The sequence below is a fragment of the Balaenoptera borealis genome, assembly GCF_965194805.1.
Source record: "Balaenoptera borealis genome assembly, chromosome: 8".
In the NCBI taxonomy this organism is placed as follows: domain Eukaryota; kingdom Metazoa; phylum Chordata; class Mammalia; order Artiodactyla; family Balaenopteridae; genus Balaenoptera; species Balaenoptera borealis.
The window spans coordinates 7,614,980-7,628,969 of NC_138865.1; the positions used below are offsets into that span (position 1 = coordinate 7,614,980).

Consider the following 13,990-nt stretch of genomic DNA (forward strand, 5'->3'; position numbering starts at 1 on the left):
TTCTCGAGGGAACAGGAGACTGTCAGAATCTCCACCTCTGCCCGCACCCCGGCCTGTCAATACCCCGTCATTTCCCTTCCACAGCTGGGGGTGGGGCCAGCTCTTCCCAGAAGCACAGGAGGTTTAACTTCCGATGTGCCCCAGAAATTAGGATCAGAACTACCTCAAAAACGCTCTTAAACACGTGGTGAACATTGCAGGAGAAACGTGAAACTCATAGTACTTACAGAATGTTTAACAAAGGTTAAAGCTACAAATTCGTCATTGCGTTATCTGTACAATTCCAACTAGGATACATTCATAAGCTCAGTGAAGTTCTAACATGTACTACCCACTCCCAAACTGAGTTGAGTAATTCTGTTTACTACTATCTCCCATCCTCACCCGGAAGCCAGCAGAGATGCACTAAGTGAACTGAACTGGATCTCAGGGCATCTTCATGCTTGGCCTAAGGAGTCTTTGTGAGAAAACAGAAAGCAATGTTTATGATTGGGACTGATGTCACTTTAGTAAACAAATTACCCTACTACCACCACCTCATCGCCTCAGCTCAATTCAGTAGGTGGTAAGTTTTCCTTGGGTGCCTTCAAACAAGATGACAGTTGGAAGTGACAGCGCCTTTTCGTTCTTTACATGGAGAAAGGCGTATTTTTGTTCAGATTTAGAGGGGTGAGCAAAGGTAGTCCAACCCTTCCCATTCCTTCAATAGGCATCAGAAAGCTGTACGTCGGAGCCTCAGGAGGGGTCCTTGGACCAGCGGCGTTGCCATCTCCGAGGTTCTTGCAAGAAATGCACAATTTGGGGCCAGACCTGAATCTGCATCTGTAGTTAACAAAGACTCCAGGTGACTTACGTTCACGGTGGTTTGAGGAACGCCTTATAGCAGTGGTTCCCAAGCTGGTCTCCTGACCAGCAGCATTTGTGTCACCAGGGAACTTGTTAAAAATGCAGGTTTAGGGGCACCTCCCCAGATCCACTGAGAAAGCATGGTCCTAGCAATCCGGAACCTTCAAGCAGTTCACTAAAGTTTAAGAACCAGCCTTAGAGCTCTGTTTCCAAAACTAAGAATAACCTAGGGCTTCCCTGGTGGTTAAGAATACGCCTGCCAATGCAGGGGACACGGGTTTGAGCCCTGGTCCGGGAAGATCCCACATCCGGTGGAGCAACTAAGCCCGTGCGTCACAAGTACTGAAGCCCATGCTCCCTAGAGCCGATGCTCCGCGACAAGAGAAGCCAACGCAATGAGAAGCCCACACGTAGCAACGAAGACCCAATGCAGCCAAAAATAAATTTTAAAAAAAGAATAACCTAGAATGCCTGTTAATTAGCAAATGTCTAGCCACCCCTCCTCCTCCCCCTACACCCCCAGCCGCAGAGAAGGGGCTCAGTAGATAGAAGAGTGGGGCTTCCAGGTAGTTGTTTCCCAGGGCAGGGTGTGGGTGTGTGTGCAGGTCTCAGCTAGGGCTCCAGAAAGTTCCCCAAACGGGGTTAGGCTCTGTTAAGTTTCTTGATTTAAAGCCCTGGATTCAGATGGGTCAGATATTCCTCTGAAGAAGACTTAAAATCCCCCGCCATGAGCAGGAGTCACGTACACTATGCCAAGGATGCTGTACATTTAATTACTTACCTTCAAAGTGTGGAGGAGACGGTGGGATTGCCAGATTCAGCAAATAAAAATACAGGATGCCAAATCAGATCTGAATTTCAGAAGTCATTTTTTAGTATAAATATGTCCTGTGCAGTATTTGGGACATAATTATACTAAAAAACCAGTTTATCCGAAATTCAAGTTTAACTGGGTATCCTGTATTATCTGGCAATTGCATTATAGAAAACATTTAGAAGGGAAATGTTCTTCCAAAGGAGTGGGCATGCGAGCTAAGACCTTTATAAGCTTTACAGCTGGGAGGGACCTAAAAGATCATACAAACCACCAGAAGCGCAGAAAGCCCCACAGCCCACGGCTGAGCCAGAAGAGAAGCTTCCAACGCATCCACCTCAGACCAAGGCTCCTTCCGCCCGGTTGTCCCGTGTCCTACGTGAACTTCAGCAGAATAGATTTCAACACACAAATCTTAACACCTACCTTGGAATCGCAAACCAAGTTCTGATGCTTAAATTACTCACTGCCGAGTCTGGCTTAGAGCTGTGCTCTAAGTGGTAAGTGACTTTGGCTTCAATGTCACTGGTGACTGGTTCATCCAGGACTGAGTCTCGAACCAAAACAGTCCATGGTCAGACGGCAGCAGCGGCCCACACGAGAAGAATCAGTGTAGGTACGTGTGTCACAGTGCAAACCCAACGTTACTGCTGGAACATAGCTCCTTCAGTGACTAAGTCACAACACAGAGAGCTGCAGCAAAAGAGGACTGCCTATACACTACACACCAAGAGCACAGCTTCGGGAAAGTACTTAACGCCCTGCGACGGATTCTCAGCCTGAGGGGCTTTTTCAAACACCCACTCTGAGCTGAGACTCTCAGGGAGTCAGTGGGAGGGCACAGCCCAAACCTCGGGGATGCTGGAGGGAAGAGGAAGGTGGACCACCGTGCTGGGGGAACTGGGCTGAGTGCCACTTGGCTTTCAAGCCAATCACCTGAAAACATCTTCCGCCTTTCTTGAGAAACAAACAGAAAAAAACCCCAAAGCTGAAAATACCCTCCGAATGCAATAAAATTTCTGAATGCAGCTAAGAGAATTAGCTAGAAGTAGAGCAGGCTGGCGGAGGTGATGGCCTTGCTCCCTTCCCGGCAGGCACAGCGCGGGGTGGGGATGCCAGGTCCCTGCTTCCCGGTGGCAGCAGTGGCCACCGTCCCTCAACCAGTAACTCCAGCCTGGAGTTCCGCACCTGCCACGCTCATCAGGCTTCAAGTGAACTGCCCTTGACAAATGCCGAGTAATTCAGTTCTTTATTATAAAAATCTCAGAAACGTCAGCCTTAACTGGAAACCAACCTGCTACGATGGGGCCAAAGGCAATCCTGAAACCTAAACTCCCTTTAAATGAGGAAATAATGCTAACCCCACCCAGAACTTACTTCCTAGCCTTCACGTGCAGAAGACAGTCTGCATCCTTAGGAAACACGGGAATATTCCTAGAACTCTAAACATTTGCATCTACTACATTCAAGTCCACTGAAGAAAACAAAAGGATGAGAAAAACAGGAACAGAACAGAAAGAAAATGCACTTCACTTTCTACTAGGATAGGTATTCAAAGGTTGCTTCAAATTAAATACATTCAATTATAATTCTAGCCCGTATTCACACTAAGTATGATCTCTCTGCAGGCCCGGATGCAGCCCTGACTGTGACCCACAGCAGTGGACGCTCAGCCCTCAGTCACCCTGCCCAGGTGGGCACAGGTGAACACAGGCGGCCGAGGCTGAAGTGTCCTTTCCCTTTAAGCTTATCTTCACCGCATGTCACAGTTTCTAAAGGTCCAGGCCCACAGAGTTCTTTGAGGGATTAAAGCAGGAGGGAAAAGGGGGGAAGCCCACATCCGTCCCTGAAGAGAAGGTCAGCCCACCTCCCAGGGTGTCCAGTCTCCCGCCCAAGCCCAGTCAGTGCTCTCCGGTCTGAACACAGCCCTCTGTGACCTGGGACAGGGCGCTCAGATACTGCCAGCTCAGGGCCACCAGGAGCATGACAAACGACAGGGAAATGGGTGAGTAGTGGCTCCGAGAGATGAGCTGACAGTTGGGAAGATTCTGTGTCCTGATCGTGGAGATGATCTGCCTTGTTTTAGCAGAACATGGGTCGGAGTTGGGGATTCTGTGATAAATCTGTGGAAGGAAGAGAAGAAAATAGTAAGTCCTGGGAACTTTATAAACATCTGTGTTCACTTCTTACTACAACCTGAAACAGCTAGGCATTTTATGCCCATTTTACCAATGAGAAAAACTGAGGCTCAGAGAACACAGAAGTAATAACCCAAAGTCACTCCACTAATAAGGCAGGATGTCAGCGGGGCCTGTGTGATCCCACGGGCCATCCCGGAGCAGCAGGGTGGCCCCCGAGAGCCCCACCCTCGGAACCTCGCAGAGCCACTGACGTCCACGTTGCTTGCTGAGGCTACAGCAGAGCCACACGGAGGAGGGAAACACACTGCACAGACCGGGCATGGGCACTCGGGAGAACGAGATGGGCTCAGAGGTGTGCGCGGCAGGCGAGAACAAAGCAGGGCCCCCGAGAGTCGCCCCGGAGGCCTCCCCGTCCCCGCACACCCTCCCCTCCCAAAGCTCCAGAATCCCTGCTGAACCCAGGCCTCCTCCCCACACCTGCAAACCCTGCTCCTGCTTAGGTTAGGCCCTCGCATCGGAGCTTTACCAGCCTCCAAATCGAGCTCCTGCCTCTGTGCTTGAACCCTAAAATCCACTCATCTGCCCCACCACGCGTCACCAAAGAGACCTACAAGCCCCTCTGCGTGGCAGCCTCGGGGGCTCCCCACCCCCGGCCGGGCGAGGCCTGAGCTCCCGAGCGTGCCCCTGGCCCTGCCCAGGCCCCCGCGCACGCCAGTGACAGCTGCCTGCGATCGTCTTCCCTGTGCGACGCTGCCGCTTCCGTTCCCTCCCCGCTCACACCGTTCCCGCTGCCCCCGGGAACGCTCCTCCCACGTGCCGTCGCCGGGCGGAGTCCCACCTCCACCCAAGTCTCGGCCTAGGCAGCTGTCTTCTACGGCACCCGGCCCGCATGCCCAGGTCGGGCCGAGGGCCCCCTCGGGTATATACTACCCCCGTCGCCCACGCCGGGCCACCATCTGCGCGTCTCCCTAAATAGACCAAAGGCCTGAAGGCACCGCGGCTCCCTTGCCTTTCCATCTCCAGCCCAGCCCTGCGCCCAGCACACAGCAGGCCCTCGATCAACGTTTCCTGCCTCAAACCAACCGACCCAGAGGTCACTAACGAGGGAAGCGACAGGGACCTGAGCCCAGACGGAAGCAAAGCGGATGAAGAGGACGGAGCAGGCATTTATAAAATTATTATCTTCAATTTTCCATTACACAATGGGTATGTTTTTCCCACAAACGTTGTCTTATATTTTTGCCCCCCTCACCCTAAAAAGCACAGCTACAATTTAATGTAGCGAGGAAATAAAAGAACACGCTGACAGGAATACGCCAATGACATCTAACATCTAACACGATGAAGCACAGCTACAGAGAGAAGACCACATGGGGATGAAACTATAATTTCTTCTCAAAAATTTTAGATGATGGAATTAGGCTTATAAAAATAGGCAAAACAAAAATAAAGAAATCAGGGCTTCCCTGGTGGCGAAGTGGTTGAGAATCTGCCTACCAATGCAGGGGACACGGGTTCGAGCCCTGGTCTGGGAAGATCCCACATGCCGCAGAGCAACTGGGCCCGTGAGCCACAACTACTGAGCCTGCGCGTCTGGAGCCTGTGCTCCGCAACAAGAGAGGCCGCGATAGTGAGAGGCCCGCGCACCGCGATGAAGAGCGGCCCCTGCTCACTGCAACTAGAGAAAGCCCTCGCATAGAAACGAAGACTCAACACAGCCAAAAATAAATAAATAAATTAATTAAAAAAAAAAAAATCAAAATTCCCTTACATTATTCCCCCTCACTTTGTCCTTATAAGCCTATACATATAAACGTACAAACCGTCACATATTAATACATATATTAATGTAATAATGATATACTGGTGTAGTTCCTTTTATACCTCTTGCTACGCCCATATAAGCCTCTATACAAACACAAAATGTCATAAAGATGTATTATATATTATATGTACTATATATGATTATATATAATGTACAACTATATATGATTCTATATTATCCATATCAAATTATACACACAATTTTATTTAAAAATTAGGTTACAAACATATTGTTCTATAATTTGACTTCCTTCGCTCACACAATTTTTTATGGACATTTTTTAATGCTAGAACCCACAAAATAATGTCATTCTTTTTTTAAACACAAGCTGCATAGTATGAATGTACTACAATTTAATCAATTCACTCCCAACGAGGCATGAGGACAAAATGCTCCAATAAGCACTGCTGCACATTTTCTGGTTATTTTTTGTAGGTAAAGTTCCAGAAGTGCTCGGTCAGAGGGTAATGCACACAAAATTGTGACAAGTATGAAAGCATAACGAGAACAGCCAGGACGTGGAGATCCCGGAGGTGGGTTAGGGAGAACAGCCTCCAGATTACCTGGATTCCACGATTAGGTGAAAGGTAATGTCATTAGACAACAAAAAGAAGTTAATGACCAAGGCCTGAGCTGGAGCCATCAGGTCAGGCGTGAGGAGCACGTGGTGGGGGAAGAAGGAAGCCACGGCAGCAGATGAGGCAGCCGGAGAGCCCTTACGTGGTGAGAAAACACGAAAGTCAAGAACGAACCCCAGCAAACACCAGCACCAGGAGCCAGAGGACAAAGGAGCGGGCAGAGGGGTTAAGAGATTGAACTGGGGTCAAGTGTCACAGAAGCCAAAAAAGGAAAGGGCTTCAAGGAGAGAGACCCACAGTGTCAAATGATACAGTGGGATCTGTGAAGAGTAAAGAAAGTGCTCGTGAGATTTGTGTGCTGGGGGGGTCATCAAATCACTTCGGTAAGAAAAGTTCTAATGACAAAGGTAGGAAACAAAAGTTACAATGAAGTAGGCTGAGAAAAAAAAAGGGGAATCAATACCATTAAGAACACCTGCCCTGGGACTTCCCTGGTGGTGCAGTGGTTAAGAGTCAGCGCTCCCAATGCAGGGGGCCCAGGTTCAGTACCTGGTCTGGGAACTAGATCCCACGTGCATGCCACAACTAAGAGTTCGCATGCCACAACTAAGGGGCCCTTGAGCCCAATTAAGGAGCCCACCTGCCGCAACTAAGACCCAACGCAACCAATTAAATAAATAAATAAATATTAAAAAAAAGAAGAAGAAGAACACCTGCCCTTTCAAGAAGCTTAGCTGTGGAGGAAAGGAGAAGAAGCGGGGAGGCAGAGAGAGCTGAAGCCCAGGAGGAGTTAGGATGTGCCCGCTGTCTGCAGGGACTGACCTGAGCACAGATATACACCGAGAGGCAGGGGCGGGGGAGAAAGGCGGAGGAGCTCAGGCAAGAGGGCAGGAGGGAAAGAGTGCTTAGATGGGGGTCAGGACACAGACGAAAGTGCAGCGAGTTCAGACATCTAATCCCAAGTTCACAGCATCCAATCCTGAGTTCACAGCATCCAAACCCAAATTCACAGCACCCAATTCCGCACTTGCTCACAGGGTTAAATGCACAGTTGGCTGAGAACGAGGTGGGGAGCTAGAGCCGTGCTCTTCAAACTGTGTTCACAGGCGCCACCTGGGCATCCTGCTATGGGCACATTCTGACTCAAGGACTGAAACGCTCACACGCCGGCAGGGGGACACAGAAGCCGGGCGGAGGACCACACTCTGAGTCACAAGGACCCACAGGGACTGAGAGTACGGCGCCGTTCTAGACCGACCACAGCCAAAAGGGAAGCTCCAGCCGCTTGAAAAAGTTGGCCCTTGCCAAGGAATCATCTTCGGCAGAGAAGGAAATCAAAGTTTCTGGCTGTTTGCCTGAGCATTTGCTTCTGTCCCAGAATAGCTGGTTGAGCTTCTCACCAGCTGCCAGGTAGCCAAACTGGTTTCCAGCTGAGGCTGCGCCAGAGGATGAGGGCCTGAGGAGCAGCTCCCCCTGCTCAGAGGATCCGGCCTTCGCTCCACCTCGTCCTTTACACCTTAGAGTTGCAAGAGGAGAACTCTGAAGTCCCCTGCAGGTGCGTTACTGCTACAACCAGGGACCTGAGGGGTAAATGTCTTCCCGTCTTACTGCAAAGGACAGACATGCTCAGTGAGGAGACACAGGAGTAGAGTTAACCTCTGGCCACCAGCAAAATGCCTGACAACCTGGGGACTTCATACAAAAAGCCTTCGTTTGAAACTGTATTGACAAAATGTCCTTGGGCTCCCCTGGTGGCGCAGTGGTTAACAATCCGCCTGCCCATGCAAGGGACACGGGTTCGAGCCCAGGTCCGGGAAGATCCCACATGCCACGGAGCAACTAAGCCTGTGCGCCACAACTACTGAGCCTGCGCTCTAGAGCCCGAGAGCCACAACTACTGAGCCCGCGTGCCACAACTACTGAAGCCTGTGCTCCACAACAAGAGAAGCCACCACAATGAGAAGCCCGTGCACTGCAACGAAGAGTAGCCCCCGCTCGCCGCAACTAGAGAAAGCCCACGCGCAGCAACGAAGACCCAATGCAGCCAAAAAAAAAAAAAAAAGTCTTTAAGGCTGATATTAAAACCATTATCACTTTCTATTACTTGAGACTTAGAAATTTTCAGTTTTTTGAGTCAAATCAACTTATTAGTATTTCCTCCAAAATACCCTGAGTTTCACTAGAGTAGCTTTATATACTTTAAAAAAATATATTCATTCATTTATTTGGCTGCGCCGGGTCTTAGTTGCGGCGTGTGGGATCTTCGTTGCCACGTGTGGGATCTTCGCTGCAGCATGCAGGATCTTTTGGTTGCGGCATGCGTGTGGGATCTAGTTCCCTGACCAGGGATCGAACCCGGGCTCCCTGGATTGGGACCGTGGAGTCTTAACCACTGGACCACCAGGGAAGTCCCTAGAGTAATTTTAAACAAAATAATTCATGCCCTAGATCAGAGGTCAGCAAACTTTTCCTTAAAGGTCCAAGAAAGTATTTTCAGCTTTGTGGGCCCCCTCTGTTACAGCCACTCAGCTCTGCTGCTGCAGAGCCCTGAGAAGCCACAGACAATACGGAAACAAATGGGCATGGCTATGTCCTAATAAAAAGGCATTTACAAAATCAGGGGGTCAGCCAGCCCTGCCCTAAATCAAACTGTGAATCACAACTGTAGTCTGCCCAGCCCTGCCCTAAATCAAACTGTGAATCACAACTAGGATTTAATTCCAGTAGTGAAGGAAAATACCTAATAAAGTCTGAAGTTTAATATAGTAATGGAACTGCCTACCACAGTTTTTAAAACATTGTTTTCTAAAATCAGTGATCAGAATAAAACTGCAAAACTAAAATTGCTGTGAACTACAAACCATATAGAATGTTTCTAATTTACATAAAATGGAGAAACAGTGCCTAAAAAAGGCACTGTTCTGTTTAGAAAGGGTAATTCAAGCCCTTAGAATCGTGGTGAACAGTGTAGGCTCTGAAGTCAGCCAGACCTGGGTCCAAACTCTGGCCCCAGCCATGGGGTTAGGGCCTCAAACTTCCCTGATATTAATAGTATCCACCTATTTGGCTGCTATGCCAAGCACAGAGTATGCCCCAAATAAGTGCTGGCTAAACAGTGAACCCCAATTTCCCGAGTCTTGTCAGTAGCAGTTTTTTGGTCAATGGCTGAACATATTCATCTAGTCAGTAAAAGAAGTTTAGGATTTTTAAAAAATCTGATTTTTCTCTTACACCTTCTATAGGTGCCTCAGGCAGAAATGCTGAGGTGCAAAACTTGGCAGGTGCAAGACAGGGAGGAAATACAAGGAGAAGGTGCAATATGCGATGGCAATCAGAGGAAAGAGTTGTTCTGTAGAATTCTGTTCAGGTGAAACTGCTGTTACAAATCTCGTCCCTGTCAAAGCATAACCCGGGGTCTGGAGGCATCAGAAAACCAGGGGCAGCAGTGACCCGTGGGAGGGGGAGCCTGTGTTTTCATCTACTTCTGCAGGATTTCAATCTTCAGTAAGAACCAACCTAAGGATCTCGGGTGTCTACACACCAGACGGCAGGAGCCACTCACACCCCAGCCTGACAACCAAAAATGTCTCCACACATTGCCAAGTGTCCCCCAGGGGAGGGGGAAGCCAAGTCACCTCCATCTGAGAAGCCCTGCTCCAGGGCCTGGCGAGTAGAGTTCTAGCCTCTAAGAAAAAGTTCTTTTGAACCGAGTCATGTATTACACCCTCCAGAGTTGGGAGATTGGACTAGAACAAGTACGTTCTGTTTTACAGGATGGTTTGGGCATCTGAAATGAGATCTGCATTAGAAAATTTAGAAATAGTTGCAGCTTGATGGTTTTCCTTTGCTAAATTCCCTATGATGGTTTCTCAATTGAGGTCCCTGCCACAGTGGAAAGTACTGGACCGGGTGTCGGGAGTGTGGCCTGGGGTCCCGGATCCACTCAGTCAGACGCTGCGTCAGCAGCCAGAGCCTCGACTTCACACGCCTCAGCCGTGAGAGAAGAAGCCTGGCTGGCCTCTAACTTCATCTTCCAGCTCAGAAAATGTGATTCTCCTGGGAGCGCCATCCTAAGGCCTGGCTTCCTCTATCCCCTCTGACCAGGGTACCGGGCAGCGCCCAACAGTCGGCTCTCTGAGCCTATTCTTCCAAATAAAGGACACCAACCCGTCCAACACCAAGGCCGTTAACACTGTGAGCTGTTAAGATCATCTAATATCCAAATATGAAACGTTTAAAGAGTGATATTATTAAATGAAAGCCCACCTCTTCCATGTACTGGTGTATTATAGCTTTTACAGCTGGCATGTTGGTGGCATCCATCATCAGGGTGACTGCTTGCCCTTTTCGTATCTTCACCACCCCTTTGAATACCTGCTGATTATTATAACAGGCAGCCAAAGTGGCAATGGCCATGACCTACAGATAATGAGAGAGAGAGAAAACACTAATTCATCTCATTTCATGAAACGAAGTGAGAAATTGCACTGTAAGCGATCATCATGAGAAGGGAAGAGAACCTTCGGGAGAAAGTGCCAAAGGGCTAAGATGCAACTAACCAAGAGAAAATACCCATAAACAAAGCATGTCAAGACTTCTCCCTTTGCCACGTTTCCCTTTCTCAGCAAAACACAGAATCAACTGCCCTTTGCAGTCTTGAATAATTCTATAGTTTAGTCACGATATTTCCTTTTTATTTGGAAAAAACAAACACAAGCCAATGTAACATTTTCCATGCTGGGGCAATGGGTTATTAGATCTGAAAAATAGATATTCCAAAAAAATATCTGGAAAGTTTCTTCTATTTTGTTTTTTTCTCCCTATTTTTCCTACAATGAACATAATCATTATACATTAAAAAAAAAAGTAGCATGGGGGTGGCAGGGGACAAAAGAAAGGGGGCCGTGTAGTTTCCAATGCTCAAAGGTAAATTATTTCTAGGACAGATGGAAACATAAGTCTGGCATAAAGAGTTTAGTTCCATCAACTGGTCAGATTGGTCATTGGAACAAGACGAAACCAAGTTTCCAAATCAGTTAAATCTTATAACTTTCTTCATTTTATTTGAGTTAAAACGGAAATAACTGGTAAAGGCATTTAAAAAGTGTAAGCTCCTAGGTCCACAGGATCAGGTTCTGTTATCCCAAGATCTGGGAAAAGGACAGCCAAAATTAGGTGCTTAAATAAGACTTTTTAGTAACAGCTTCACCTGTGTTTCACCCAGCACTCCTCATAAATCTGACTCAAAGCCCTAGATTTAACTGTGAGGATAAGCATCAAACTAACTTGTTCAGGGAAAAAAGGGTTCTAGAAGGTTCTGGAAAGCAGCAGGCTTAACCTCAAGGTTGACCTGAGTGTGATGGCCATGGGGCAGAGGGGAGGTGTTGTGAACGTGCCTGCCCGTGGCAGAAGAAAATACGCTAGAGTCATTTTTTTAAGGAACCACATTCCTGAATACACAGACCAAAACAGCCCACACGTTCCAGGCAGGCCATGCCGAGCACAGCACCCCGACCCCTCGGCCTCCCCGGTCCACACCTGTGGAATAGCACAGAAGTTGAATATGCTCTGGTTTCTAAGTCGTGAAAGGTAAGTGATGACGTCAGGGATGTGGTGCAGCGTGCTGGCTATGAGCTCATTCAGGCACTGCACGGCCAAGTCCACGTTCTCTGGCTTGGCAAAGTCACCCAGCTTGTTCACATACTTGCTCCAAGCCTAGGCAGATAAGAAGATCGAAAGACAAGTCAGCACACGCGCAGGGGAACAGTGTACAAGTCACGTGAAAGGATCTTTGTGTGTAAGAACTATGATATACAAAGCCTTTCTTAGCTGCTGCCTCATCTTTCACCAAGACCAAGTCCGTTTTAACCTCTATGCAATGTCTATTATGACTACAATCAAGATCTAATCATAATCAAGAGTAAGTTAAGTATTTGGGCAAGTGTCCCTTTGGGACAATTAGTGCAGCATGTACTGAGCAATACTTTGACGACCTCAGGCCAAAAAGAGCCCTCCTGTTATTTGCAAGTCATTGGTCTATTCCTGAAAAAATAACCAGCTATAACAAAATCAGCTACAACGGCACTGCAAGCTAAACATTAAACATTCTCAAGACGGCCAAGGCCTCAAAATAATTAATGATTAACATTACATTCCCAGTTCTGATAAGAACACTGCTGAACAAGCGTATCTGGGGAAATGAGCTGAGTCTCTACTGTAAGAACATTACCTCCTTGACCTTAGTGACCTGAAAATGAAATAACAGCCTCAACTCCAACAACAGAATTGGTTTGATGATCTTTAATAGTATTTAGAGGATTCTCTGAAGCTAGCAAATAATTTACTTTTATCCTTGGGTATTCTTTATACACTCCCCAAAATAAATGACTAGGCCTAAAAGGACTAAGAGAGTCTACGGAAAGTCACATTTGTTATCCATTCTTAATTTGCACCTGAACCCACTCAGACTGCTGGTACTAGATCGTCCTGCAGAACCTGGAGAAAAACGTTAACGAGCGCCTACGTATTCCATCCACCAGCTTCAACAGTTACTGACACTTGGCCAATCTTGTTCCAGCTATACGGCCCCAGTCCCAAAATTATTTTAAATTAAAGCCCTAATATATCATTTTATCCACAAATACTTCATTATTAATATCTAAAAGACTAGGAACCTTTCTTGTACATATATCTTATCACAACTAAAAGTTAATGATAAATATTTAATACAAATTATCCAATTAGCAGTCGTATTAGCCCACTGTCTAATTTTTTTCCCACTTGGTTTCTTCCAGTAAGTACCTAAACAAGATTCAAATGTTGCATCTGGTTGATGTCACACAGGTCTCGCTGCTCAGTTTTTATTTCACCCCTCAATGTGGGCCCAATCCTGGAAGAGAATCCTGACTGGTCTGTGTCCACGTCCAGTTCAAGGGGGCCAATGCACTCCAGCTCCTCCAGGCTTTCCCATGGCCCCCGTGGACTCGCCCACAGCCGGAGAAGGAACACCCATTCCTGTTTCACCTGCTCTTCTCAAGTGGGTCCATCCCACAGTCTACTCCTGCTCTCAGGTCTGAGACACCCTGCAGCCACCTTGGCTTTGTCCTGCACAGGTTTTGCAGGTTTTGTTTTCGGGGCTGCTGTTTTGTCTGCGCCCATTTGTGTTTTGGAGTCCCTGGGGATGCTTTGTCACTTGTGCTTCTGGACATGCTATCCATTGTTTTGGGTACATCTGTTTCAGTTTTTTTGGTTGAGTTTTTTTCTTTTTTTTGGTGAGAATCTGGGAAAATCCAAACACTATGATGCTGCCACCATCACAGTTTTGCAAAATCCAAAATTCCAGCTAATAAATGCAGGAAGGATGACAGAATTAAGATAGCACTATTTAGCACCTCCACTGATAATGGATCTAGGCAGTGACCACCAAGGAGGAGAAAAAGAACCCATAACGTATACGGAAAAGAAAAGTAAGTTATGATTAGATTTTCAACAGCCAGTCTTAAAGCAGGAGAACATGGAGTAACACATTTAAGAAACTCGAAAATGTGAGCTAAAAACTTTATATCCAGAAGAAGTGACCTTGAAGCATAAAGGACAAACTATTACCAACATGTATAAACATAGGGAAGTATTGTTCTTTTTTTTCTTCAAAATTCATAAATATTAATGGACCACCCTGGTGGTGCAGTGGTTAAGAATCCACCTGCCAATGCAGGCGACACGGGTTCAAGCCCTAGTCCAAGAAGACCCCACATGCCACGGAGCAACTAAGCCCGTGCGCCACAAC

General features: G+C 47.4%; 1 protein-coding gene across 5 annotated transcripts in view; it reads right to left on the reverse strand.

Moving 5' to 3' along the window:
* Nucleotides 1-2,890: 2,890 nt before the first annotated feature.
* The window catches only part of FDFT1 (farnesyl-diphosphate farnesyltransferase 1), a 35,918-nt gene continuing 24,818 nt past the window's right edge, over nucleotides 2,891-13,990 (reverse strand). For 4 of the 5 annotated variants that reach the window (XM_082403581.1, XM_082403578.1, XM_082403579.1 and 1 more), the window contains 3 exons: nucleotides 11,743-11,919; nucleotides 10,471-10,623; nucleotides 2,891-3,783 (listed from right to left, as the gene is read on the reverse strand). In XM_082403581.1, coding sequence (XP_082259707.1) covers nucleotides 3,562-3,783; nucleotides 10,471-10,623; nucleotides 11,743-11,919 — 552 coding nt within the window. In that variant the 3' untranslated portion in view covers nucleotides 2,891-3,561. The remainder of the gene's footprint in view (nucleotides 3,784-10,470; nucleotides 10,624-11,742; nucleotides 11,920-13,990) is intronic. The other variant, XM_082403580.1, reaches the window with a different exon arrangement.